Source organism: Chelonoidis abingdonii, chromosome 2 (assembly GCF_003597395.2).
Source record: "Chelonoidis abingdonii isolate Lonesome George chromosome 2, CheloAbing_2.0, whole genome shotgun sequence".
Lineage (NCBI taxonomy): Eukaryota > Metazoa > Chordata > Testudines > Testudinidae > Chelonoidis > Chelonoidis abingdonii.
This window is the reverse complement of record NC_133770.1, coordinates 651,915-677,752: the sequence shown is the minus strand read 5'-3', so window position 1 is coordinate 677,752 and position 25,838 is coordinate 651,915. Positions and strand designations below refer to the sequence as shown.

At 55.1% G+C, this 25,838-nt stretch overlaps 1 protein-coding gene across 1 annotated transcript in view; it reads left to right on the top strand.

Annotated features, from left to right (window-relative positions):
* Positions 1 to 25,838, top strand: part of AGAP3 (ArfGAP with GTPase domain, ankyrin repeat and PH domain 3) — a 223,517-nt gene that overhangs the window by 124,623 nt on the left and 73,056 nt on the right. Inside the window, exons 10-11 of the mRNA XM_032796630.2 lie at positions 9,816 to 9,920; positions 16,580 to 16,748. Of these exons, the coding sequence (XP_032652521.2) occupies positions 9,816 to 9,920; positions 16,580 to 16,748 (274 nt within the window). The remainder of the gene's footprint in view (positions 1 to 9,815; positions 9,921 to 16,579; positions 16,749 to 25,838) is intronic.

Here is a 25,838-nt window from a genome sequence, read left to right as displayed (position 1 = left end):
TGGCTCTGGGACGATGGGGAGGGGTCTGTGGCTGGCTCTGGGGCGATGGGGAGGAGTCTGTGGCTGGCTGTTGGGCAATGGGGCGGGGTCTGCGGTTGGCTCTGGGGCGATGGGAAGGGGTCTGTAGCTGGCTGTGGGGCGATGGGTAGGGGTCTGCGGTTGGCTCTGGGGAGGGGTCTGCGGTTGGCTCTGGGGTGATGGGAAGGGGTCTGTGGCTGGCTGTGGGGCAATGGGGAGGGGTCTGCGGTTGGCTCGGGGGAGAGGTCTGCGGTTGGCTCTGGGGCAATGGGGAGGCGTCTGTTGCTGGCTCTGGGGCGATGGGGAGGGGTCTGTGGTTGGCTCTGGGGTGATGGGGAGGCGTCTGCGGTTGGCTCAGGGGCGATGGGGAGGGGTCTGCGGTTGGCTCTGGGGCGATGGGGAGGCGTCTGTGGCTGGCTCTGGGGCGATGGGGAGGGGTCTGTGGCTGGCTCTGGGGAGGGGTCTGCGGTTGGCTCTTGGGCGATGGGGAGGGGTCTGCGGTTGGCTCTGAGGCAATGGGGAGGGGTCTGCGGTTGGCTCTGGGGCGATGGGGAGGAGTCTGCTCATTGAGTCCTTTCCTCCCCACCAAAATGGAGCTTGATCTGAGGTCCCCGTGGGCTATTTAATCCTGTTTCTGTTAGCTGGGGGCATCTGTCCATCCCTTCCCCTTGCTCCCCTTTCTCCCTCGCTTGTGGGGCTGGCTGCATCCCCGGGCCCCACTGTAGGGGTCGTGTGCTGGCCCTGACTCTCCCAGCCCCTCTGCAGGCGTCTGCTGTGGGATGAACATAACCCTAGCCCCACAGCCACCCCGGCACCATCACGTTCCGAAGGTTCATGGATGCCAAGGCCAACAGAGACCTTTGTGCTTGTGACAGGGGTAGTTCTGCCTCTTTGAGGTGCCCAGAAGTGGTGTGTGATTGTCCCGGGTCACTGGATCCGGGCTGGAGTTGGTTTTGTGTTGTATTGTTGAAGAGGAACCCCTAGATATGGAACCTGGCCATTGTTGCTGCCCACTCTGACTGGAAGAAGGGTCACATGACCATCTCCTCTGACCCCCGGTGTAACGCAGGCTAGAGACCTGTCCCCCAATTATTCCTAGAGCTGATCCACCCCCTCCTCCCCAACTTTTAGAAGCAGTGTCAGGTTAGGGTGGGTCCTTAGTGGCTGGGTTCATGTGCTGTGCCCCTACCCCTGTGCAGGCTGCCAGGCGGGAGGGGCAGGGGAAAGTGCTGGGCAGAATCCCTGCATGTAGGGACAAAGCTGTACCCTATCTGTACTCACAAGTCAGCCTCCAAGACTGGCCTCAGAAAGTTGCAATTCTCCATGTTCACTGGACTCCAGGAGCTGGGGCTTTCGGAGAAGCACCAAGTGCTGCAGAAACCACAATAAAATCATGAGAATTGGCGACTCTGGTGGGACGTAGAGGCTGGGGCCCTATTGTGCCGGGCTCTGTACAAACGTGTCCCAGACAGTCCCTGGCCCAAAGAGATTGTGGGACTTGTCCCCGTTGCCAAAGGGCAGTTCAGAGGTGGTCAGTCAGGGAGGTTCAGGTACGATGGGGAGCGAGAGTTTGAACTGCTGGGTGGACAGATCCTGTGCAGCAGCACCGGGATGTGCTTGGGCTTCTGGGGTGTCACGGAGTGGAGGAACCGACTGCCCTGCTAGGTGGGCCCAGGGGACTCTCGGCCTGCACTGGTTTCACCCTGAGAGCAAGGAGAGAGCGATGCCTCTGCTGTCTCGCTGCGCTCGCTGTTGAAAGGCCCCGCGTGCTTGGAAGGGAAGCGTAAAGTCTTTGCTTGTAGCAGCCCAACAGGGTGCACAAGCTCTGTTCTCTCCTTGTCTGAGACGTGTGCAGAGCCGTCTCTGCTCAGGTGCCCACAGACCCTTCAGCTGGGAGGGTGGTGCCTATGGCTTGGATCAGGGCCTCCCTTCACTTCCAGCAGGTCCCGTTTCTTCCAGATGTTCTCCCAGGGCTCCAGCTCTCAGAGCTGTGATGGCTCCGATCCCGAACCCTTGTGGGGTGACTGAGATCCCTGCACCTGATTGGCTGCACTGCCCCGGCATGCCAGTTACAGCTCCTCTTGGGCTTTCCCAGCCAGGCCAGGCCGGCTCTGCTTGCACGGCACGCTGCCTCTGATGGGTGTCAGCAGAGCCCGCAGGCTTTGACAGGCCCTGGCCAGCAGGCTGGCTCAGGGGATCCCAGCCTGCCTGAGGGATGGCAGCAGGTACCTTTTCCTTGTTTCTCTGGCCCTGTCACTGCAGCGTGGAGTGCCTCACATTCTGACAGGCTTCCTGCATTCGCCTCACTGTAGGCAGGCCAGAGCGATCATCAGGGAACTGGCCCACAGACACGGAGGGACCGGCCCTAGGAGTAACTGGCCAAACAGGAACCTGAACCCAGGTCTTCTGGGTCCCAGAGTAGAGCCCCAACCACTGGACCATCCTTTCTCCAGGTGCCACCTTGAGACAGCTCTCCCAGGGCCAACACTGGCCGCTGCCAGAGGACACCTTGACCCCTGGGAAGCAGCGTTTCTGATGTCTCTGCAGAGAGCTGGGGACCAGTGGACGCTGAGACAGGTCCCCTTCCCTGAGGATCTGAGGACCAGAGACCCATTTTATTTCTGCATGGTGTTGCATCCCAATGAACAAGTGGGCCCTGGAGATGGTAGAATACGGCTCAGCCCTAACCACAACCCCCTTTCCAGGGACCCGTCCGTCCCATGAGAAACGACTGTGCTGTGAAATCACCACTTTGCTGCTGCTAGCAAGGAGAGTGGCCAGAGCCACACAAAGGCACGTGAGTTTATTCGTAAAGGAAGAGAGGCTAAAATCCATTCCCCAGCGTCTGTGGGGAGGAGCTGGCTGTAAACCTGCAGTGAGAGATTCTCAGAGCCTCAGCAGGGGTGTGAGAAGGATGCAGTCTTGCCTCGCACTCTGGTTCAGGGCTCCCTGCAGAGAGGTTGTGAGGGCCCGATATTCCAAATGCAGAACAGCCGCCAGGGCTTCGGAAGCTGTTGCCGAGAAGCGCAAACCTTGTAACCGCTGCTCAGCTCTCTTGGGGTTGTTCCTTCCGAGGGGAGTGGGGATCTCAGGCACTATCCCCTCAGCAGATCCCCACTCTCCAGAGTGTCACAGGTCGCGTGACAGCTGGCTGTGTAACTGCGGAGGTGCTAACGCCCCCCACTGACGCAGAGGGACTGAGGATGGATATGGGCTAAGTGAAGTGGCTGGAAAGTGGGACCTTCTGCCTGGGCGTGTGTGGCCTCCAGTAGAATGCTGCCCAGCGGTCATGGCCAGTACGTGGGGGAAGTCCTGCTACTCGTAGGTGACCTCCCTTATTCTCAGTCCAATCTGCATAGTGACCTTTCTGGGTGGCTGAATTCATCCCAGCTTCGGTGGCAGAGCCGCAGGGCCCTGCGCGAGTGGGCTGCGTGCCCGGACAGGAGGCTGGTTAAGAGAATCCCGGAAGGAATGAGCTTTTGCACCAGTGAGGAAGGCTGCTGTACCGGGGAGCAGGACTGCCCTGCAGGAAGCTGGTGGCAGCCACCGAACCCTGCCAATCACAGCACGCCCAGAATGTGCTGCTTGTGAGCCGATGTTCATCTCCCCCAAACTCCAGTCGCAGTCTCCAGAGCTGGAGGCACCCAACTACCATGGCCCCCGTGTGAAACAAAGGAGTCCAACCTCCTCTCTCTAGCCCTTCCCCTCTGACCTCCTGCTGGTGCAGGGAGTTCTGCACCTGAGGCTCCAGCTCCCCACCTGGTGCCCATCCTGTGGCCTTGGCAGGCTCAGCCCACACTGGGTGGGGAGAGGATCTTTGTGGCTGGACGCTTGTCACTGAAACTGGGCTAGCTGGGCTGGGAGGCTGCTGTTCCCAGCTGGTGGTTACTGGGAACAAACACACATCCCCTTCCTCCTGCAGATGCTGTTGTTGAGTGCACAGTCACATAGTCAGCCCTGAGGGCCTGGGGTTCCTTCTTCAGCGGGGCCAAGAGCCGGGGACAGGGACTCCTCCTCCTCGGGATCTGGGACCATGCTGGGAGCTGAGATTACATTTAAATTGCCATTTGCATTTTCCAATCAATACACGACTTTACAATTAAGTTTGGTGTTAAAATTCTTAGCAAAAAGTGAGTGGAAGGGAGATTTGTGGAGTGAACGAGTCCTTTGGGGGCCATCGTGGCTCCCTGCCTCATTACACTGCATATTGCTGCTGCTGCCACTGCGTTTACTGTGCACCACCCAATCTGAACACAACACGCCGAGACAGTCACACAGACCAGCCTCGCAGGGCAGGGGAGGCGCCTCAGAGGCAGTGGACTGGCCTGTGGTTCATCCCTCCCAGCCTCTTCCCTTTTGGGACATTCACACTGGGGAAAAGGAGCTAGCAAAGGATTCAGAACGTACAGGACTCCCCAGGGGAGGCCTGGGTAGATAAGCTGTAGGGATGTGTGAGGCCATTGGGAACACGCAGGATTTGTGGAGAGCGTGTGTGTGAGTATGTGGGGTTGGGGATTCGGGAGGGGGGGAGCTGGGGCATTGTGTACACAGAGCATGCACATGAGTGGGATGTGCTAGCACAGAGGTCTCCAGCCCTTTGGGGGTGGACTCCCCCCACCCCCTTTGTGATGGTTCTGCCCTGGGTTCACATGTGGCTGCTGCATCTCACCTGGGCTTTGTCCTTCTCCTCCCTCCTTTCTCTCCTCAGCTCCTTATTTCTTTTTCTGTGTAGGATTGGGATTTTGCTCCATTTTTCAGGTAATGTGAAAGCTGGATCTCCCTAGCTGCTTCTAGATCCAGCCCCAATCCAGAGAACAAGTCCAGCCACAGAACAGTGAGCCCTGGTGCAAGCCACACCGCAGTGTCACGAAAACCTGGATCCAGCCCTTGCTCCCTCCCACTTCTTTCTCCAACCTGCCTAATTTCTAATGCCTCAGTACAGAACAAATCTGTCTGCTTCCACTGCCCTGAAAATGTCTGGAGCCCCATGTGTCCCAACCCAGCCGTGCTGCAAAAACTTGGATCTACATGGAGCTTACATGGTTTTGGCCCTGAACCCTCAATTTGTACAATCTATATAAAGAGCAAGTCCAGCTGATGCAAACTCCACTGGAAATATCTGGAATCTGGGGCAACCTAGCTCAATAGTCTTGGAAAAACAAGACGCTGATACCTGCCTTCTCGTGTGCCAAGATTTGTTGTGGTCCTGATTTGCATAGTGGATTAGGAGAAGCTGCATTTGTTGTCTCTCTAGACAGCACAGTTTGGGGTTGAGGCCAGCACTGGCAAGGGGTAGCAGGGTACCGGCACTCAATGACTTTGTTTGTAATGCTGTTGCACCCAGGCACATTAGGATCCGGACTTTTCAAGGAGAACTTAGCCTCTGTTTACATGGTAGAATTTTTGGTTTGTAGCAAATATTAGCAGGATCTGGCTGGAGGAGGCAGATGTTAAAAAGCCGGCAGGGGCCATTATGACCTCCTGCATAGCTGAGATAGGGAATCTTGCCCAGTGGTTCCTGAGTCAAGCCCATAACGTCTCCCTGAGCTTTTAGAAAGAGATCCAGCTTTGATTTAGACTCCAAGTGATGGAGAATTCACTACATCCTTAGGTCAGTTGTTCCCAGGTAAAAGCCCTCACTGTAAACGTTTGGTGCCCTGTTCCTAGTCTGAACATATCTCGCTTCAGCTTCCAGCCATCAGATCTCATTCTGCCTTTGTCTGACAGAGCAAGGAACTCTTGGTTATCAGAAATCTCTTCTCCACTAGTTGCTTGTAGACCCCATGGTCAAGTCATTCCTTTATCTCGGAGATAAACTAGATCGAGCTCCTTTAGTCTCTCATGATAAGGCAGGTTTTCCAGGCCTTGAATGATTCTTGTGGCTCTTTCCAATTTGTCAACATCCTTTGGAAGTGTGGACACCAGAATTGGACACGATATCTAGTCATGGTCGCACTAATGCCTTGGGCAGAGTCAGTATCATCTTCATGCTCCAACTTGATATCCCCTTGCGTCTATGTCCCTGGATTGCATTCACCCTCTTAGCTACAGATCGCACCGAGCGCCGATGTTCTCTCCATTTCCACCATGACCCGTACGTTCTTTTCAGTGTCACTGCATTCCAGGAGACAGACTCCCTGCACATTTGGCCTGTCTTCTTTGTTGCTAGATGTAGGACCTTGCATTGGGTGATACCGATAGGTTTGTATAACTGACCTGTCCCAACCATCATTTACCACTTCACCAATTTTGTGTCCTCTTCAGATTTTACCAGCATCATTTTATGTGTTTTTCCAGATCATTGATAAAGATATTGGATGGATTTGGGCCAAGAGTGATCCGTGTGAGACACCTCTAGAAAGACCGTCATTGGATGATGATTCACTGTTTACAGTTACTTTTTGTGATCTATCATGTAACCGGTTTTTACTCCATTTTTATCAGCTATGTTGATTATATATAGTAGTAATTTTTTAATCAGAATGTCGTACAGTAACAAGGTCCTTGCAGAGGTCTAAGCGTGGTTATCAACACAGGTAACTTTCTCAATGAAACTCATGATCTCATCAAAAATAGTATCAGGCTTGTCTGACAGGATCTGTTTTCTATAAAACACTGTTGATTGGCATTAATCATGCTGCAGTCTTTTAATGCTTATCTGATTTCTTTCCAAACTGGCCTTTCCATGATTTTGCCTGGTATCAGTGTCAGGCTGTCCAGCCCATAGCCACCGGGGCCTTCCCTTTTGCCCTTTTTAAATACTGGCACAACAGTCACATTTTTCCAGTCCTCTGGACTTCTCTGGTGTCCCAGGATTTCTTAAAAATCAACATTAATGGCTCAGAAACCACCTCGGCAGATTCTCTTAGAACTCCTGGGCGCAAGTTATCTGAGCCTGAAGATCTGAGGATGTTTAGCTTCAGCAGTTGCTGTTTAACATCCTCCCCAGTTCCTGTAAAAATAGGAAGTATTTCCGTCTCATTGTGAACGGTGAGTATATCATCCAACTTCTTCCCAAATACTGAACAGAAATATTTGCTAAACACTTCTGCCTCTCCTGTGTCATGTTGGCTGGTTTACAATGATAGTTTCGCTGCTGCCCCTGGAGGTGTCATATGTTGGGTCTTTCTGATGGAGTTTAGGCAGTGGGACTGGGTCCCAAAGTTGGCTTGATCTAGCAGTCTGGAGGTTTTCAATCCGGGTTTTTGCGGTGCTGTTGGCCTGCTAGGTGCAGTTAGGCAGTGGCATTTGGGCCAACAATGGACTAGATCCAGCTTTGTTCCCTGACTCCATTTTCCATTCTTGTTTTTGTTTCCCAGTTCTCTCCTGGCCTCCCGTGCTGAGCACTCCTCTTGATTTGGCTGTAGCTCCATCTAGGAGACCCTTCTTGCTATCAGTGTCTGCAGAGCAGTCTCTGGTTCCCGTCTCCCTCCCCTTGGTGAGGTTTGTTTGCCTAACTAGATTAGCAACGACTGTAGATGATTTTAACTCCTTTAGCTGGTTGTGCTTGACCCCAGGGGCCCGACAGGCTCAAGTCTGGGCTGCATTTAAAACTTAGGCTGACACAGCTCTGGCACTGGGCATGTGCGAAATTCACAGTTGTGCCGCCCTAAGCGCCAGTACAGGTCTGTGGAAGAGCACCGCTATTGCTTGGGGAGGTGGAGTTACTATAGCAACAGTCGCTGAAGTGTGTGTCTACACTCCTACAGTCGCATAGCTACAGCACTGCAGTGCCCTAGTGCAGACACGGCACTGCCTCCTGGCCATCCTGGGGATTAGCTTTGCCAGGCATTGCGCCCTCCTCTGGCGGTCTTGCCCTGCAGCCCCTCTCACTCCAGGAACTGCAGCCTCCTCTTCGTCATCAGCCCTCCGGCCAGCTCGTTATGCAGTGTCCCCTTCTGGAGGGGAAGGGGGGATGTAACGATCCCAGGCAGTCACTGTCCTCTGCCTGGCCTGGGCCACATCCCCAGTAGCTGGTAGGGGAACCTGGGCCCGCCCTCTACTCCAGGTTCCAGCTCAAGGTCCCTGCGATCAGCAGCCACGGCCTGCACTGTTCTGCTGTGCTGCTTTCCTCCTGAGCCTTCTCCTACCTTCCTGGCTTCCCCCTGCTCCAGGCTCACCAGCCTCCCTCCTCTCGGGGAGTAACTGTGCACACCCCTTCCTGCTCCGACCGAGTGATTGCAGCCGCCTTCTGCTGCCAGCATGCTGGCTTTATAAACCTAGCTCAACTCCTCTCCCCGCTGGGCTTCGGCAGCACGCCAGCTTTCCGTTGGGTGCAGCCCACGTGTGAATGGGCCGACCAGACCCCTCGGGCAGGGGGCAGGGTGGACACCCCTTCAGGCAGCCACAGCCCGGGGAAAAGTGTCAGTACCCAGGGCCTCGCTGCCTGATCCAGGTGGAGCTGGGCTGAGCAGCTGCTCAGAGGGGATGAGAAATGAAGCCAGACAACTCAAGAGGAGCCATAGGCTGCGCCCTGCTACCTGGCTTCTACCCTGGGGACTGGAGTCCCTGATGCCCCTTGCTACAGTGTCTGCCCCATGCCCTCTGCCAGCCTTCTGGGCCCAGCCGATGGCAGGGGAGAGGCAGGCCTGGGAGCTCATTGTGTGTTTTCACTGTGTGCTGCAGGCTGCTTGGCACTGCTGGTCGCATGCCCTTCCGCCATCCCGACCTCGCATCTCTGGAGGTTTGCCTCCCAACTCAGGAGCTGCTAGGGAGCACGGCTGGGGTGCGGACATGAGAAGGCCTGAGTGGGGTGTGGAGAGCGGCAGGAGGGGGTGGGGGGGCATGGGCTGCGCCGGCCGGGGTAGGTGTTGGCAGGGGGGGAGAGGAGGCGTGGGCCACGCCAGCCGGGTGGATGTTGGTGCTCCCGGGGCGGTAGGGTTGGGGTAGTGCCAGGGATGGTGTCCCATGAGGGGTGCTCCAAGGGTGGTAGGGGTGGGGGGGAAGGGGGTGCAGTGCCAGGGAGGATGTCCCATGATGGGCAGTCCGAGCGTGGTAGGGATGCAGCGGCGCCAGGAGTGGTGTCCCACGAGGGGTGCTCCCGGGACAGTAGGGATGGGGCAGTGCCAGGGATAGGGGCATTCCCAGGGCAATAGGGGTGGGGCGGTGCCAGGGACCGTGTCCCACGAGGGGTGCTCCCGGGGTGGCAGGGGTGGGGGGACCGGGGGGGCGGTGCCAGGGACAGTGTCCCACGAGGGGCAGTCCCAGGGCGGTAGGGGTGGTGTGATGCCAGGGACTATGTGCCACGAGGGGGTGGCGCCAGGGATGGTGTCCCACAAGGGGTGCTCCCGGGGCGGTAGGGGTGGGGGGGCGGTGCCAGGAAGGGTGTCCCATGAGAGGTACTCCTGGGGCTGTAGGGATGGGGCAGCGCCAGAGATGGTGTCCCATGAGGGATGCTCCCGGGGCGGTAGGGGTAGGGGGGCGGCGCCAGGGATGGTGTCCCATGAGGGGTACTCCTGGTGCTGTAGGGATGGGGCGGCGCCAGGGAGGGTGTCCCACGAGGGGCGCTCCCGGGGCGGTAGGGATGGGGCGGCGCCAGGGAGGGTGTCCCACGAGGGGTGCTCCCGGGGCGGTAGGGATGGGGCGGCGCCAGGGATGGTGTCCCACGAGGGGTGCTCCCGGGACGGTAGGGAGGGGGCGGCGCCAGGGATGGTGTCCCACGAGGGGTGCTCCCGGGGCAGTAGGGAGGGGGCGGCGCCAGGGATGGTGTCCCACGAGGGGCAGTCTGAGGGTGGTAGGGGTCGGGGGGCAGCACCAGGCCAGGGCAGGATTTGAGGTTCTCGACTCCTCTCCCACAGGGCATTCTCCTGAAGCGCAGCAGCAAGTCCCTCAACAAGGAGTGGAAGAAGAAATATGTGACGCTGTGTGATAACGGAATCCTCACTTACCACCCTAGCCTGCACGTGAGTGACCCCCGGGCAGGCCCTGCAGAGCCAGGCGGTGGCTGGGGGGAGGCACAGAGGTGGTCTCTGCTCTGCTGCTCCTGCAGGTCCCTCGGGAGGTATCGTGACCCTCCCAAAGCACCAGGCCTGTTGGAGGGGTGGGGGGAGCGGGCTCCGCAGCCTGGGTAGACCCAGGACTCAGCCTCTCCCCGTAATGGGAACCCAGGCAGGCACTCTGGTCCCTGCCAGCCAGGGCAGCACCTCTCGCCCCCCTCCGGAGCATATGGAGCGTCTGGCTGAGGGGAGGGGTCAGTAAACATGCCCCTTTCTTTTCCTGGCCAGTCCCCAGTCAGCCAGGGGCCCTGGCAGGAGGGAGAAGGCAAAAGCTCCTTGCGGCCAGGGCCGAGGGCCCTGTCTGGGTGTGGAACGTGTTCCTGGCTGTTAGGTACCGGGTAACAGAGAGGAGGTGCTGTGCAGAGCCTGCCGAGCTGAGCTGTCACTCGATGCATCTACAATCCTCTTCGGGGCTGGCTCACAACTGCCTCTTCCATCCATCTCTGTCGCCTCCCTGCTGTGGGGCTAACGGCTTCTCTCCCGTTCCCTCTTGAGCACAGTTTGCTGCTAAGACAGTGAACTGTGGCCACTGACACACCTGTGGCCCTGCAGACCGCGGCGCCCTCTGGACAGCAGGGATCACTTTCTGGGGGGCACAGGGCAGCCAATGCGCAGTGGGGCCCGGAGCTAGCCAAAGGGGTGCTGTCGTGCCCCGGGGCTTGAGGGGTGAGCTGCTCTATGCTCAGAGCCCTGAATCCCTCGGCCCCCAAGTGTTCTAATGCCCAGAGCTTCATCCCTCTGCTCCTCAGCTCCTGGAACCTGTGTGCCCCGTCCACTCTCTGTGCCCTGTCCTGCAGCAGCTCACCTCGGAGCGCCACCTCTCATCCCGTTGCGTGAAGCCATGGGACTGTAAACCCTGTTCTCCTCCTAGCTCAGCTGTGCCATCCGACTCCTTTTCCAACCCCCGGGTCTCTGCCCCAGTCTCCACTCCCTGACTCCCTCCTGCATTCTCCCTTCCATAGCCTTGGACCCTGGAGACTGCGGGGGGAGCTGCCATTGCCTAGAGAGAGGGTGTGCACGTGCGTGCCCCGTGTGTGTGCACATGCGTGTGCCCCATGCGTGTGCCCCATGTATGTGCATGCGTGTGCCCCGTGTGTGTGCCCTGTGTGTGTGTGCATGTGTGTGCCCCATATGAGTGCGCATGCATGCACCCCGTGTATGTGTGCGTGCATGTGCCCTGTGTGTACGTGTGCCCCGTGTGTGTGCATGTGTGTGCCCTGTGTGTGTGCATACGTGTGTCCCGTGTGTGTGTGCGTGCACCCACCCTGTGAGTGCGCGCGCGCCCGTGCACCACCTTTACACTGAGGTCAGAGCTGGCCCTTATTACCTCGGTCGGCTCCCACTGCTGAGGGTGGAGGAACTCCTTAGGATGTCCCTCGCCGTCATTGTGTGACATTACGGTACTGCCCAGCACCAGCACCCTGGGCCCTTCGCCCAGTGCGGCTGGATACCCAGGGAACTACATGCCGAAGGCATCGCCTCCTCTACATGCCTTTCCACTGACACGCTGAGCAGGGAAGTAAAGTGAGGAGTGATAAGGCCTGCCTGGCATGCACATGCTGGTAGCCCTCTCTGACCCCCCAGCTTTCTGCAGGGCAAAGGGCATCTGTCTCCTCCCCACCCAGACACTGTCTTCCCCAGGTGCCAAGAGCTGCACTGGACACTTCGACGTTGTGTTGCTTCCGGAAGGCTGGCAGACTTGAGTGTTGGTGGGCTGTGGGCAGGCCTGAATGGCCGAGTGCCCCTTGCAGCTGGCCTGACTCCTGCTGTGGGAACTCTGCTCTGGGGCCAGGGGCCACCTGGAGCCACACGACACAGGGAGGGGAAGGGAGCCCTGCCGGGGGGGAGGGGGGGGTCACAGGCTGTCCTCACCACTTGGGAGCACAGCAGGAGCCACTGCCGTGCAGGGAGTGCATAGCTACTTCTGAGGAGAGCGCTAGCGGGCATTCCCTTGGGTCCTTGAGGGGCGCCCTGAGGCGAGAATGTGACACTAGAACAGCCTGGCTGACTAGTGAGGGCCATATTCCAAAGCAAGGATCACCGGGGCTGCAGCAGCAGCATGGGTCCAGCAGGCACACAGACAGGAGAGTAGCAGTACCCTGGACTTGAGAAAAGTAACTTTGATTCCCTCAGGGAACTAATGGGCAGGATCCCCTGGGAGGCTAATATGAAGGGGAAAGGAGTCCATGAGAGCTGGCTGTATTTTAAAGAATCCTTATTGAGGGCACAGAACAAACCATCCCGATGTGCAGAAAGAATAGCAAATATGGCAGGCGACCGACCAGCTTGGCTCAACAGTGAAATCTTTGGTGAACTTAAACTCAGAAAGGAAGCTTACAAGAAGTGGAAATTTGGACAGATGATTAGGGAGGAGTATAAAAATATTGCTCCAGCATGCAGGGGTGTAATCTGGAAGGCCAAAGCACAACTGGAGTTGCAGATAACAAGGGATGTGAAGGGCAACAAGAAGGGTTTCTACAGGTAAGTTAGCAACAAGAAGGTTAGGGAAAGTGTGGGCCCCTTACTGAATGGGGGAGGCAACTTAGTGACAGAGGATGTGGAAAAAGCTAATGTACTCAATGCTTTTTTGCCTCGGTCTTCACAGACAAGGTCAGCTCCCAGACTGCTGCACTGGGCAGCACAGTATGGAGAGGAGGTAAGCAGCCCTCTGTGGAGAAAGAAGTGGTTCGGGACTATTTAGAAAAGCTGGATGAGCACAAATCCACGGGGCTGGATGTGCTGCATCCGAGGTGCTAAAGGAGTTGGCTCATGTGATTGCAGCGCCATTGGCCATTATCTTTGAAAACTCATGGTGATCGGGGGAGGTCCCTAATGACTGGAAAAAGGCTAATGTAGCGCCCGTCTTTAAGAAAGGGAAGGAGGAGAACCCGGGAAACCACAGACCAGTCAGTCTCACCTCAGTCCCTGGAAAAATCATGGAGCAGGTCCTCCAGAATCCATTTTGAAGCACTGGGAGGAGAGGAAGGTAGTCAGGAACAGTCAACATAGATTCACCAAGGGCAAGGCATGCCCGATCAACCTGATTGCCTTCTCTGATGAGATAACTGGCTCTGCGGATGAGGGGAAAGCAGTGGACTTGTTATTCCTTGACTTTAGCAAAGCTTTTGATACGATCTCCCACAGTATTCTTGCCAGCAAGTTAAAGAAGTATGAGGTGGATGAATGGACTATAAGGTGGATAGAAAACTGGCTAGATCGTCGGGCTCAACGAGAGTGCCCCAGAGCTCGGTCCTGGGGCCAGTTTTGTTCAACATCTTTATTAATGATCTGGATGATAGGATGGATTGCACCCTCAGCCAATTTGCGGATGACACTGAGCTGGAGGGTAGGGATAGGGTCCAGAGTGACCTGGACAAATTGGAGGATTGGGCCAAAAGAAATCTGATGAGGTTCAACAAGGACAAGTGCAGTGTCCTGCGCTTAGGACAGCAGAATCCCATACACTGCTGCAGGCTGGGAACCGAGTGGCTAAGCAGCAGTTCTGCAGAAAAGGACCTAGGGGTTACAGTGGAGGAGAAGCTGTATATGAGTCAGCAGTGTGACCTTGTTGCCAAGAAGGCCAACGGCATATTGGACTGTATTAGTAGAAGCATTGCCAGCGGATCGTGGGAAGTGATTATTCCACTCTGTTCGGCATTGGTGAGGGAACATCTGAAGTATCGTGTCCAGTTTTGGTCCCCCCCCTACAGATGTGGACAAATTGGAAAGAGTCCAGCGAAGGGCAACAAAAAAGATTAGAGCGTTGGGGCACGTGACTTATGAGGAGAGGCTGAGGGAACTGGGATTGTTTAGTCTGCAGAAGAGAAGAATGAGGGGGGATTTGATAGCTGCTTTCAACTACCTGAAAGGGGGTTCCAAAGAGGATGGATCTAGACTGTTCTCAGTGGTACCAGATGACAGAACAAGGAGCAATGGTCTCAAGTTGCAGTGGGGGAGGTTTAGGTTGGATATTAGGAAACACTTTTTCACTAGGAGGGTGGTGAAGCACTGGAATGGGATCCCTAGGGAGGTGGTGGAATCTCCTTCCTTAGAGGTTTTTAAGTCCCAGCTTGACAAAGCCCTATCTGGGATGATTTAATTGGGATTGGTCCTGCTTTTGAGCAGGGGGTTGGACTAGATGACCTCCTGAGGTCCCTTCCAGCCCTCATATTCTATGATTTGGTTTTACTGGGATTCGTTGATCAGCAAGTTGAGCCCTTGGCACCTCCAGCCCCAGCAGTGGAAAAGCCCCCCTCCCCGCCTTTCCCTAGACTCCTCACTGTCTCCCGGGATTAGACTTGTAGTTCTTGCAATGATGCTCCCATACGACCTTGTTCAACCCTGGAGTTAAGTGTCCTTTACCCCCTTGGTTGTACTGGTCAGGTAACCCTTGGTAGCCTGGATCTGCTGCTATCTCCCTGGAGCTCAAGCAGAGTCTTGTCTTGCAGCCCACAGCTGGTGTCTCCTCTTGTTGCTTTCCCTGGAATCTGTGTTCATTGACTCTGAGTTTTCAGCAGCTTTGGGCATTGTGCAGATGGGGTGTCCTGATCTGGAGCTGAGAGCAGCAGCTGATGCTGCAGACAGCAGGGCTCTGCAGGCCGAGTCCCAGGGCCGCAGGTCTCTGGCGCAGTTGTCCACATTCCCTTGGCCTCTTTTCCCTTCTTTGGTGTCTGAGTTTGTTCCATGCGAGGAAAAGAGCAAATTTCATGGAAAGGCCAAGGCAATTTCAAGTCACTTTCCCAAAGCCTTGGAGAGCAAGTGTCTCTGCTCCTGGGGAAAGCACACGGCCCGGCCCGGCCAGGCTGCACAAAGCAGCGCCAGAGAGAAAGCATCTCCCATTTTGCAGCCAGTGGAGCCATTCACACAATCACCTTCTGTTAATTCTATCTGCAACATCAATTAAATTGTTTGTAGAAACTAATTGAATGTGGCTTAATCACACATCTTAATAGCTTTCCACGCTTTGAACTCGTTGTTAATTCCAGTAATAAAATGAAATGAGAGAACTGGCTGGGTAATTAGTGAGGAGGCTTGGGGAAGAAATTGCTCTTTTATAGCATGTAATAAAAGCAGCGTGCTGGTGACCGCTCTCTCCGGCAGGCAGACGGCTAGCACAGCGTTTGTGCTGAGCTAGGGAAAATCCTTCAGCCCCTCTGAGATTCCCTGCCCAGGGACTTCTCCGATTTCCCCACTCAGCCCCAGTGCTGCTTGGAGAAGCTGGGAATGAGGCTGTACAGCTGTGGAACGCTTGGGACACCCCAGGGTGTCTGTGGGCTTGGGCGCTCTGCTCGGCTTGAGTCAAGGCCCCTAGGACTCCAGTGCCTGGGAATGGTGTGCAATGTGAAGTGCTGTGGCCGTTCTCTGCTGGGCTGGGAGCTAGGCCCCGGGGTGAGGCACTGTCAGAGCGAGGGAGGTCCGTGCAGACTGGCTGAGCCAGCCCAGCAGCGGTGGTCCTTGCAGATCATGACCTGGAGGCTATGGAAGTGTGACCCATACAACCCTCCTCCACCTGCCACTTTAAGCCAGGGGGCGGTCAGAGGAGCCGAGGCTCCTAGGTTGGGCTTATTCATTGCTCTATCTTACTGAGTTTAGAAGCAGAGGATTTACACAGGGACCAACTCTGACTTAATCTTTTTGGTGACCTCCTTGTGAACTGGAGCAAACCCAAGCTTTCCTGCAGAACAGAGAACTGCAGCTGCAGCTTCGTCCTAGCCAGCTGCTGTCCCTCCTCTGCCACCTACAGAGCAAGCCCCCAGGGAGGGGATGCTGTGCAGAGCTGCCTGAGGTCCCAGAGCAGGGAGGGGACAGCCCCTCTCTGTAGCCTTCCCTTCCTCCCCTGCTCTCAGTCTGAGGCCTGTGTCCCAGAGCAGGAGGGACGCCCCCTTTCTGTGAGGGGATCACACGTGGACTCGTGCATGTATTTCTGGGGACATCAGTCCCAGATTGGAGGGACTTGCTTGGGGGACTGAGTTATGGGGAGAGGCTGAAAGAGCGAAGTGTGTCTCTCAGGGTGGCTCGTACTTGCAGTCTATGGGTGAGATGTGCCAGTTGCTGTCATGGTTTCCCAAGAGAAGAGGTGGACGCCCAGAGTCTAGAGTCATTGAAAGTCGTTCTGGCGAATGTACCACAGGGAGCTCTCTGTGTTTGGATCCCAGGAGCTGGGATCTGGGAGAGATTTTCCAGCTCCATGTTCCATAGGCTACAGGAAGGAAGGATGGGACTGCCGCTGTTCCCGGAGCTCAGCATCACTACCTGTGCTCTGACAAAGGGACCTGGGTTGTGGGCACTGAGTTCTAACCCTGCCCCAGGTTGGGAGAGGGCTGGCTAGCTCAGGGATGGCATTATTCATGTCAGGCAGTGGCTGGCCCTGGGAACAGGACAAGGAGCCTCTCACTGGTAGCGCAGGGAAGCACAGGAGGAGCCTGGGGTGTTTGAGCTGTAATGGGAAAGTGAATCCGGAGCTCTGAAACACTCCATGTTGCTTGGTGGCCGGCTGGCAGAGCCTGTGAGCAGAGGGAGGCGGAGAGGCTTGCGCTGAGCCTGAACCTGCTGTCTCTCTGCTGTAGGATTACATGCAGAACATCCATGGCAAGGAAATAGATCTGCTGAGAACAACAGTGAAGGTGCCGGGCAAGCGGCTCCCCAGGGCAACGACGGCGCCAGCCCCCAGCGCCAGCCCCAAAACCAACGGGCTTGCCAAGGAGCGGAGCAGCATGCAGTTCCCAGGAGGCCCAGGTAAGGAGAGGAGGAGGCTCTCGCCCAGGCTGAGCGGCTAAGTCACAAACAGACAGTGCACGAGTGGTTCTGGTGTTTTCTGCTCCTCCCGCTGCTTTCACTAGTGTCTTTTACACAGGGACCCCATGTCTGCACGGGCCGAGATGAGCACCCTGTTTGGGCAGGGACAGCTGGCTTCCCTTCTGGGGATGGGACGGGGCTGAAACACTTGCCTCTCAGGCCCCTGCCGTCTTTGTGGCTTTCCAGTCACATTTTCCTGTTTTTAGAAAACGTTTCCCCTCTGTTGCCATGGAAGCCCCGGTGACTGACTGGTCTGCCAGGCAGACAGGGAACTATCCGACGCACAGAGTGCTGGCAAATGCATAAAGAAAGAGATTATCAAGCATGTGAAAGCTTCTCCATAGTCAGTCTCAGCGGCAGTGGTTGGAGAGTTACGGGACAAGAGCAAGTCCCAGATTTTCAGACAAGTGGATTGTCATTGATTGGTGTCCCTTTAGGAGACTTTAGGGTGGAGGGAATGAGAAGTTTCCTAGGGTCTAGTGCAGGGATTCTCAAACTGGAGGTTGGGACCCCTCAGGGGGTCGCAAGGTCATTACATGGGGAGTTGCGAGCTGTCAGCCTCCACCCCAAACCCTGCTTTGCCTCCAGCATTTATAATGAGTTAAATATTCAAAAAGTATTTTTAATTGATAAGGGGGGGTCGCACTCAGAGGCTCGCAGTGTCACCAGTACAAAATTTGAGAGCCATTGGTCTTGCTGAACTTCATGACTCCAGCAGGTGCTCTCAGTCAGAGCTGGAGGGAAGTTTTCAAACAGATTACGGCTGAGTGACTCCAACATGCTGAATCCTGTGTCCAGACTTGCCAGGAGCCTGGGAGACGGAGCCACAAGAACTTGAGTGTCGCTGAGAGGAGATTCTGACCTAGGGCATTGCTGGGGCCTGGTGGGCTGAGCACTGCCCATGTGCCATTCACATTAAGAGGAGACACAGTCCCTGCCCAAGAGCTAAGAAGAGAAGCAGAAATCGCCCTCCCACCCTACATCTGGGTACTCTGCTGATGGCTCCAGGCACAATCCCCAAGGGACAATAGGGACAGCTGTTATATCAGTGGCTCCTGCGCCCAGCCAGCTTCATGGGCTGGTTTCTCGGGGATGTTATGACAGGTGAAGGAGGAGATGGTGGTGGTCTTGCCCATCAGGCAGGGGGTGGGGGAGCCTGGACACTGAGGGCAGAGTGGGAGGAAGTGGTTGTAGGAGAAACCATTGGGAGGGCTAAGGGTAATGAAGAAATGTCAGACACATCTGCTCCAGGCCACCTCAACTCCTCAGATTCAATGGGGAGAGAACAATAAATCCTTAGAAACTGCAGGACACTGACTCATGGGTGACTTTACCTCAATATGTTTTTTGGGGAAAAACCTGAACATAGACCGTCAAAAAGGTTACAAAGAGGACAATTTATAGTCAGAGCTGGTAGAAATGCCTCTAGTTAAGGTGGAATAACATTTTCCATTATAAGCCCCTATTTTCAGCTGCATATAACATTGCCAAACTTGAACCCTTTGGGATGAAATATTCCATGTTGGACTTCTTCCTGAGCCTGAATTTTTAAACATTTAAGCAAAAATGATTTACCATTAGCTTTGCCAATGCTGAAGAATTTTTTCCACCTGAAGAGCTTCAGCCCCTTGGGGCGTAGAACAGGAACTTGAAATGTAGCCAGGGAATAGCCCTGGGGTTAGAGAGGCGTCTCTTGTAATTCCCATGCAAATGTGTTCAAATTTGGCAGCATTATAAACCCCTGTACACTGCATTTGCACATACTCAGTAGAGCTTGTTAGAAGCTTGCTGATACAATCTCTTGAACGTTCCTTCCACATTGAGTATGCTCGTTGGCCCCCAGAGCTGGAGCTTGTGACAGGACAGCCTGTGCATTCCTATTCTCTGAGTGCTCGACTTTGCAACCCTAATGTTCTTTTGATATCGATTTGTTTGGGGTTTTTGTATGGAATGATACAGAGAGTAGAGAATCCAACCAGGGACAAGCCCATTGCTGAGGCCAAGTGTAAGGTCTGTTAACAGTTTTTAATATCTAATTAAATGCAGATAACTAGTTTGAATGAAGCATTAAGGGTGAGCAATCGAGTCAGGAATTTCCCGAAGTGAGGGTTGCTGTCCTATGTTAACTCACCCAGTTTGCATTTCATCACAGAAAGGGTTACGCTGAACAAGGCAAACTGGCCTAGCAAGCAAATCCCCACCCCTGGGACTGGAGCAGGTTAGAAAAGGGGTTGTTGTTTTTCGCTTTTGGTGTGAAACTGAAAACTAGCTGACCTGTTTTGCTCAGACATACCCCAGACCATGCCCTCTAGGGAAGCCTGGGAGCCGTCAGACCACAGGAAATTTGAGAAAGTTCTGAGCTCTCCACCATCCACAGCTACCTCTCAAATCTGCTCCAGGCATGTCCTTGTCACCTCTTTCCCCTTCACTGCCAGCCAAGGGAGCCTTAAATCATCTCAGCCTCCGAAATGACAGTGCCATGCGGAGCTGCCCAGCCAGCCTGGTGCTGCACAGCGCTGGGACTGGGCTGTGCAGGGGCTCCCACTGCCAGTGCGTCTCCAGAGAGGGAGCTACTGCCCTGCAGAGCTCAGCTTGTGGAACTGTCGGGCCACAGATGAGGGGAGTTGAGGTCCCCCCTTCATGTCTGGGAACACGATCACTTTAAAGGCGCCTGCCTGCAGGTGGAAGAAGGAGTGGGGTGGGGAGGCAGCCCTGCTCTGAGGATGGGCAGAGCCACACCCTGGGAGGACGGTCAGCTGCCTGGCCGGAAGGGGACGTAGTGGTGGGTGAGTAGGACTAGCTGGAAAGAAAAATTCTGTGTTGCAAAAAAATGGTGAGGTTTTGAAAGTCCTGGTGATTCTGCATTGGAATGAATCGGAGACCTTTCAGAAGTGGAGGGAGGGGACAGAGGTGCACCTCAGACTTCCCAGCAGTGAGGTCACTCACTGAGGATGTGGGAGACAAGTCCCGGCTTTGGAACATTTCCCGTCTCTGAATCAGGATGATTTGGGCCATGAACCTGGCTCTCCCATCTCCCAGGTGAATGCCAGGCCTCCGGGTAAGGAACTAGCACATTCTGGGGCTAGTTAGCACTTAGCGATCCCTGGCAATGAGCACAGGGCTGTAGAGTCAGTGTCTTTCTCTCCCTCTCAGCCTCCTGCTGGAGCTCTTCCATTTGGTATAAATAATTACATATTCATTGGGCTAGAGAGAGAGAACAATTCTCTACCCAACTGGCTAGTCTGGGGTCTCTCTATCTCGTTTCGATCACAAAGTCCGTCCTGGACCAAAAAACCTTCCTGACAAATGTTTCTTTGGAGCCCATACATTTCCAGAAAAACATTTGGTTTTCATAAATTGTTACTTTTCAATGAAAAACTATTTTGTCAAAAAAGCCCAATCGGCTCGAGCTGCCAGCGTTTGCAGGATGTGCAGCCTTTGGTAGCTCATCACATTCTTCAGTGTCAAGTTCGCTGGGGAAAGGCATTATTAGTTCAGTGCTGACAAGACCCAGAATGAGCCAGTTCCTCATCCAGAGTCCTAGCAGTACCAGCTGCACCCCAGAGAGACAGGATGGTGCATGCAGCGTGCCCGAGGGGAGGAGGGAAGGAACTCGACTACAACAAGCAAAGCAATACAAGTGTTTAGGGTGGACTCCGATGGGGTGGGGCCTGGTGAGCTGGGAATGGGAGGGGCTCAGGGCCAGGTGGCAGGAAAGCAGCAGAAGCAGGGGAGGCTTTTCAGCAAGCGAGCACCAGCTCGCTGTCTACATGGGGACTAAGGAGAGTGCACGCCCATTAACTAAAGGTGTGAAGCCCGTGTGCATAAGTTAGTGTGTTAACCCTGTGTGGATGGTCTGCAGGGTTCAGACCTTTAGATACACGACACAGTCCCGTGCTGCTCAAGCTACAGATTAACTGATAAGAGAAGAAGACTCACACTTTGCCCATGGCGCCTCAGCCTTTTACCAGACCCCAAACGAAAGCTGAGACACAGAAAAAACAGGTGAAATGCCAGGTTCTGTAGGGCAGAGAATTGTAGTGTTTATAAAGTTAATTCTCTGTCCCCTTCTGCTCCTGCACCCCTGGTCCCACACTGCTTCACTTATCCCCAACCCTGTTCCTCTTCTGCCCCGTCCCCTGCTGCCTACGTCCGCCCTTCTCTGCCCTTTTTCTACCCCGTCCTCTTCTCCTACCTACGTCCACCCTTCTCTGCTCCTCTCCTGCCCCATCTCCTGCCCGTGCCTAGGTCATCCCTTCTCTGCCCCTCTCCTGCCCCATCCCCTGCTGCCTTTGTCCACCCTTCTCTGCCCTTTTCCTGCCCCATCCTCTCCTCCTACCTACGTCCACCCTTCTCTGCTTCTCTCCCCCCCCCACGTCCACCCTTCTCTGCTCCTCTCCTGCCCCTGCCTAGATCCTCCCTTCTCTGCTCCTCTCCTGCCCTGTCCCCTGCTGCCTACGTCCACCCTTCTCTGCCCTTTTCCTGCCCCATCCTCTCCTACCTACATCCACCCTTCTCTGCTCCTCTCCTGCCCCTCCCTATGTCCACCCTTCTGTGCTCCTCTCCTGCCCCTGCCTAGGTTCTCCCTTCTCTGCTTCTCTCCTGCCCTGTCCCCTGCTGCCTACGTCCGCCCTTCTCTGCCCTTTTCCTGCCCCGTCCTCTTCTCCTACCTACGTCCACCCTTCTCTGCCCTTTTCCTGCCCCGTCCTCTTCTCCTACCTACGTCCACCCTCTCCTGCCCCATCTCCTGCCCCTGCCTAGGTCCTCCCTTCTCTGCCCCTCTCCTGCCCCATCCCCTGCTGCCTTTGTCCACCCTTCTCTGCCCTTTTCCTGCCCCGTCCTCTCCTCCTGCCTACGTCCACCCTTCTCTGCCCTTTTCCTGCCCCATCCTCTCCTCCTGCCTACGTCCGCCCTTCTCTGCTCCTGTCCTGTCCCATCCCCTACTCCTGCCTTCGTCCTCCCTTCTCTGCTCCTCTCCTCTCTTGTCCTGTCTCATGCTCCTGCCTACATCCACCCTTCTTTGCTCCCATGGCTCCTCCTTGCTCCTACCCCCTTCCCAACTCACCTCTGCTCCTAGCCTCCTGCATCTCCATCAGCTCGTCTCTGCACGCCCTGAGCTGCTGGCTCAGTGGGGTCATTGAGTGCCCAGGGGACAGGCTCCCTGCTCTGTTCCTGGGCCCAGCACCACAGGGGCTTTCTGCAGCTTGGAGGAGCAATTGCAGGAGAAGTGCTACTCAGCCACGGCTGCCCTGAGCTGCAATTTGCTCAGTCTCTCTGGGGGACAGCGCATGCGCAGGCTGGTCACATGTTGGAGCTGTCGGGGGCTGGAGCACACTGAGATCAGATGAATAATCAGAAACTTTAGTTGCCAAACTCCCAAGTCTTTACTGAGCATGTGCAAACTGAGATTTTTTTTCCAGAAAGTGATAACTTGCTCAATTTGGGCAAATTTTCACAGATGCATCTAAAGGCATCTCTTGGAGACCCGGGCGACTACCTCACCTCCCCGTCACATTCCAAGTCACTGCTCCAAACGGCTCAGCCATTTCCTACAAGGTTGGGGAAATAGATTGTGTTCTTGGAAATGGCTGGTCCCTTTTAGATGAAACATCCCAGTAAAATTCAACCTGAAGCAATCCCCTGGCATGGAAAATTTCAGCCTGAACCATGGAAGCCCTGGCAAAGTTATAAATAACTGACAACACGATCTTATAACAGATAGTCTTGGGTAGCCCGAGCCCAGTTCCTGTGCTGCCTTGAATAAATTCCTCAGGTCTCCAGTAATCCTCTTCGTTCGCCTCTGTCCCCTCCCCAGTGTGAGACCTGGGATCACCAGTGTGGGTCAGGGCCCAGAGGAGGCCGCACCATTTAATTATTGACTCCAAAGTCTCCTTTGGCACAATACCGGCAAACAGCTTCGTAGCAGCGAGGCTGCTGGTGCCTCAGGCTGGCCAGTGTTATTGCTTTGTGCTCCTCTGTCTGGTGTCTCTTGTCTTGTACTCAGACTGTCAGCTCCTTGGGACAGAGCCCCTCTCTTTGTTCTGTCTGTGCAGGGCCTGGCACAGTGGGGTCCTGCTCCCTGACTGGGCTCCGGGGCCCTGCGGGAACACAAATAGTAAGTAAAAATATATAACAGCATTAGGATATTTTTAGGGTTCTTTACCAGCTCACTATGAGTTTTACTATTATCTCAAGAATGAGATAGCCGTAAGACAAGCCTATCATAGCACAGTAAGCACTGGAGGTCTTGTCTTCTGCTAATTTAAAACCCAGAATGTGTACAAGAAATATAAAAGATTCCTTCCAGTGTGCATTACCCTGCACCGATCAGCTGGGAATGCCACCTCCTGGTGTGCTGCCCATTCCCCTACCTTGGCTAGTCCTTCTGAAATTCCCAAACATTTCTAGCCCTGACTAATCTAAAGAATTATTTTTTCTGGGATTTTGCCCCCTCACTCTTCACCCGTTTTTCCAGATCTTTAATATATAACATTGGTCATAGTGTGGACCCTAGCAGATCTCCACCGTGAACCTTTTGCCATATTGGAAACTGACAGTTTATTCCTAATTAACTTTCTTAAACCATTGTCAGTAATTCTTTATAAGTCCTGAGACGGGGAGAGATTCCTGAAGGAATCAGAAAAAGAAAATGTGGTACCAGTCTTCACAGAAAGGAAAGATGAGTGTTCCTGGTAGTTACTGCCCGTGTCTCTAGGAAAATAACAGAACAAATATTAATGGACCAAACAGGGCCGGTGCAAGGTTGTTTCGCGACCTAGGCGAAACTTCCACCTTGCGCCCTTGCCCCCCCAGCACCTGCGCCCTGAGGCGCCCCACCTCCCCCCTCGCCCTCAGGCCACCCCCCCGCAGCAGCTGCCCCCCTCCTCTCTGAGGCACCCTCATAGCGGCAGCTCCCACCCCCCTTCCGCCCTGAGGCACCCCCTCCACCCCAGCTCACCCCTGCTCCGCCTCCACCCTGAGCACACCGTGGCCACTTCACTTCTCCCATCTCCCAGGCTTGCGGCGCCTAAGCTGATTGGCACCACAAGCCTGGGAGGTGGGAGAAGTGAAGCAGCTCACCCCTGCTCCGCCTCCTCCCCGAGCACGTCGTGGCTGCTTCACTTCTCCTGCCTCCCAGGCTTGTGGCGCCAATCAGCTTAAGCGCCGCAAGCCTGGGAAGCGGGAGAAATGAAGTGGCCACGGCGTGCTCAGGGAGGAGGCGGGGCTGGAGTGAGTTGGGGCAGGGAGTTTCCCTGCATGCCACCCCCACCCCCCTTACTTGCTGCAGGCAGCGCTCCCCACACTCCCCTGCCCCAGCTCCCTCTGCCTAAACGCCAGTGGCGACTGGGGCAGCCAAAGATCCGGCTGCCGTGGTCACTGCCGAAGAAAATGGCGCCCCCCAAATCCTAGCACTCTAGTCGCCTAAATGGTTGCACCGGCCCGGGGACCAAATCTTCACAAGTGTCTGCTAATTTTGGGTGCTCAACTAAAGGCACCCGGGTCCTGTTTTTCAGAGGCACTGCCCACTGGCAGCTCCCATTGACTTCAGCTGGAAGTGCAGGTACTCAGCACGTGGGAAAATCAGGCCCCCGAAACCTCCCGAGGGGCACATAACACGTGAGTTGCTCAAATAAAGTGAACACTCCCAAAATGAACAATCAGCAGCACTGAGCAGAGACAAGGGTGCCAGGCAGGCAGAGTTGTGTTTGGACTGGCAAATGCAGCAGTGGGGTGTGCAATGGTGGTCCTGGGTATGAGATAGTATTTCAGATTTCACTGGCTGCAGGAGGAGCTGCTGCCATGCGGATTTGAACTGGCGGAGAACATATTGCCGGGCACTGAGTGGAGGGAGCGTGTTTACAGCTCCTCTCCCCAGTCAGAGCCAGTTTCTCTCCACACTCCTCTTCACACATGAGAGCCAATTGAGAGAAGACAGGTCCACCCCCAACCAGCAGGCCAACATCTTCCTGGTCCTGCCCCTGCACTTCACAGAGCCTGGTTCCCCTCTCATCCCCTAGCCTGCCGCCTCTGCTTGTTCCTGGCATGAGGGGCGGAGGCAGGTGCCAGGCACCTGGGAGAGACAGCTTCTACTGGACGTGCAGACTGGACAAAAAGGGAATTTTACCTGGGTCTGACAGGACGTGCCCCAACCTAGAATCCCAGCCCTGCCTCCCAATGACCCAGACCCCGCTCCCCCTTCCTCAGCACAGAACCCCATTTCCTCACTAATCACAGGATTCAGCAAATCCCAGCAAGGTACTGAACATCTGCAGAGAGTTTAGAGCAGAAGGTCATAGGTCTTGAGAGCCAAGAATGCAGGTCACACTTAGAGGATGGGAGACTATTTTGGAGACAAGCGACTCTGAGAACGACATTAGGCTCATGTGGAAAGCAGCTGAACATGAGTCCCCAGTGTGATGCTGTAGCTAAGGGCTAGTTGAGTCCATAAGTATAAGCGGAGAACCGTGAATAGGAGCAGGGAGGTGACAGTACCTTTAATTAATATGTATTTCTTTGTATTGTGGCAGCACCTCATAGGCCCCCACACAGAACAAACCAGTCCCTGCCCAAAGGGTTTGCAATCCAAGCAACAGGGTCAGAGACAATAGCTGGTGACAGAGACACAGATGGGAACAAGGGAGCAATGAGACTACAGTAGAACTCAGAGTTCTTCGAGTGCTTGCTCATATCCATTCCAGTAGGTGTGCGCGCACCGCGTGCATGTTCATCGGAGACTTTTACCCTAGCAACATTCGGTGGGCCGGCTGGGCGCCCCCTGGAGTGGCGCCGCCATGGCGCCTGATATATACCCCTGCCGGCCCGACCGCTCCTCAGTTCCTTCTTACCGCCCGTGTCGGTCGTTGGAACTGTGGAGCTCAGATTATCTGTTCTCCACCTCCCTAGCATTCACTCGTATCCTCTTGAATTTGTATATAGTTGAACTTTAAATAGTAGTTAGTAGTTAGTTTTCGTTCTTTAGTTGTTTGTAATTAGTTAGTAGGGATCGCGGGTTAGCCCGTCCCCTACCCC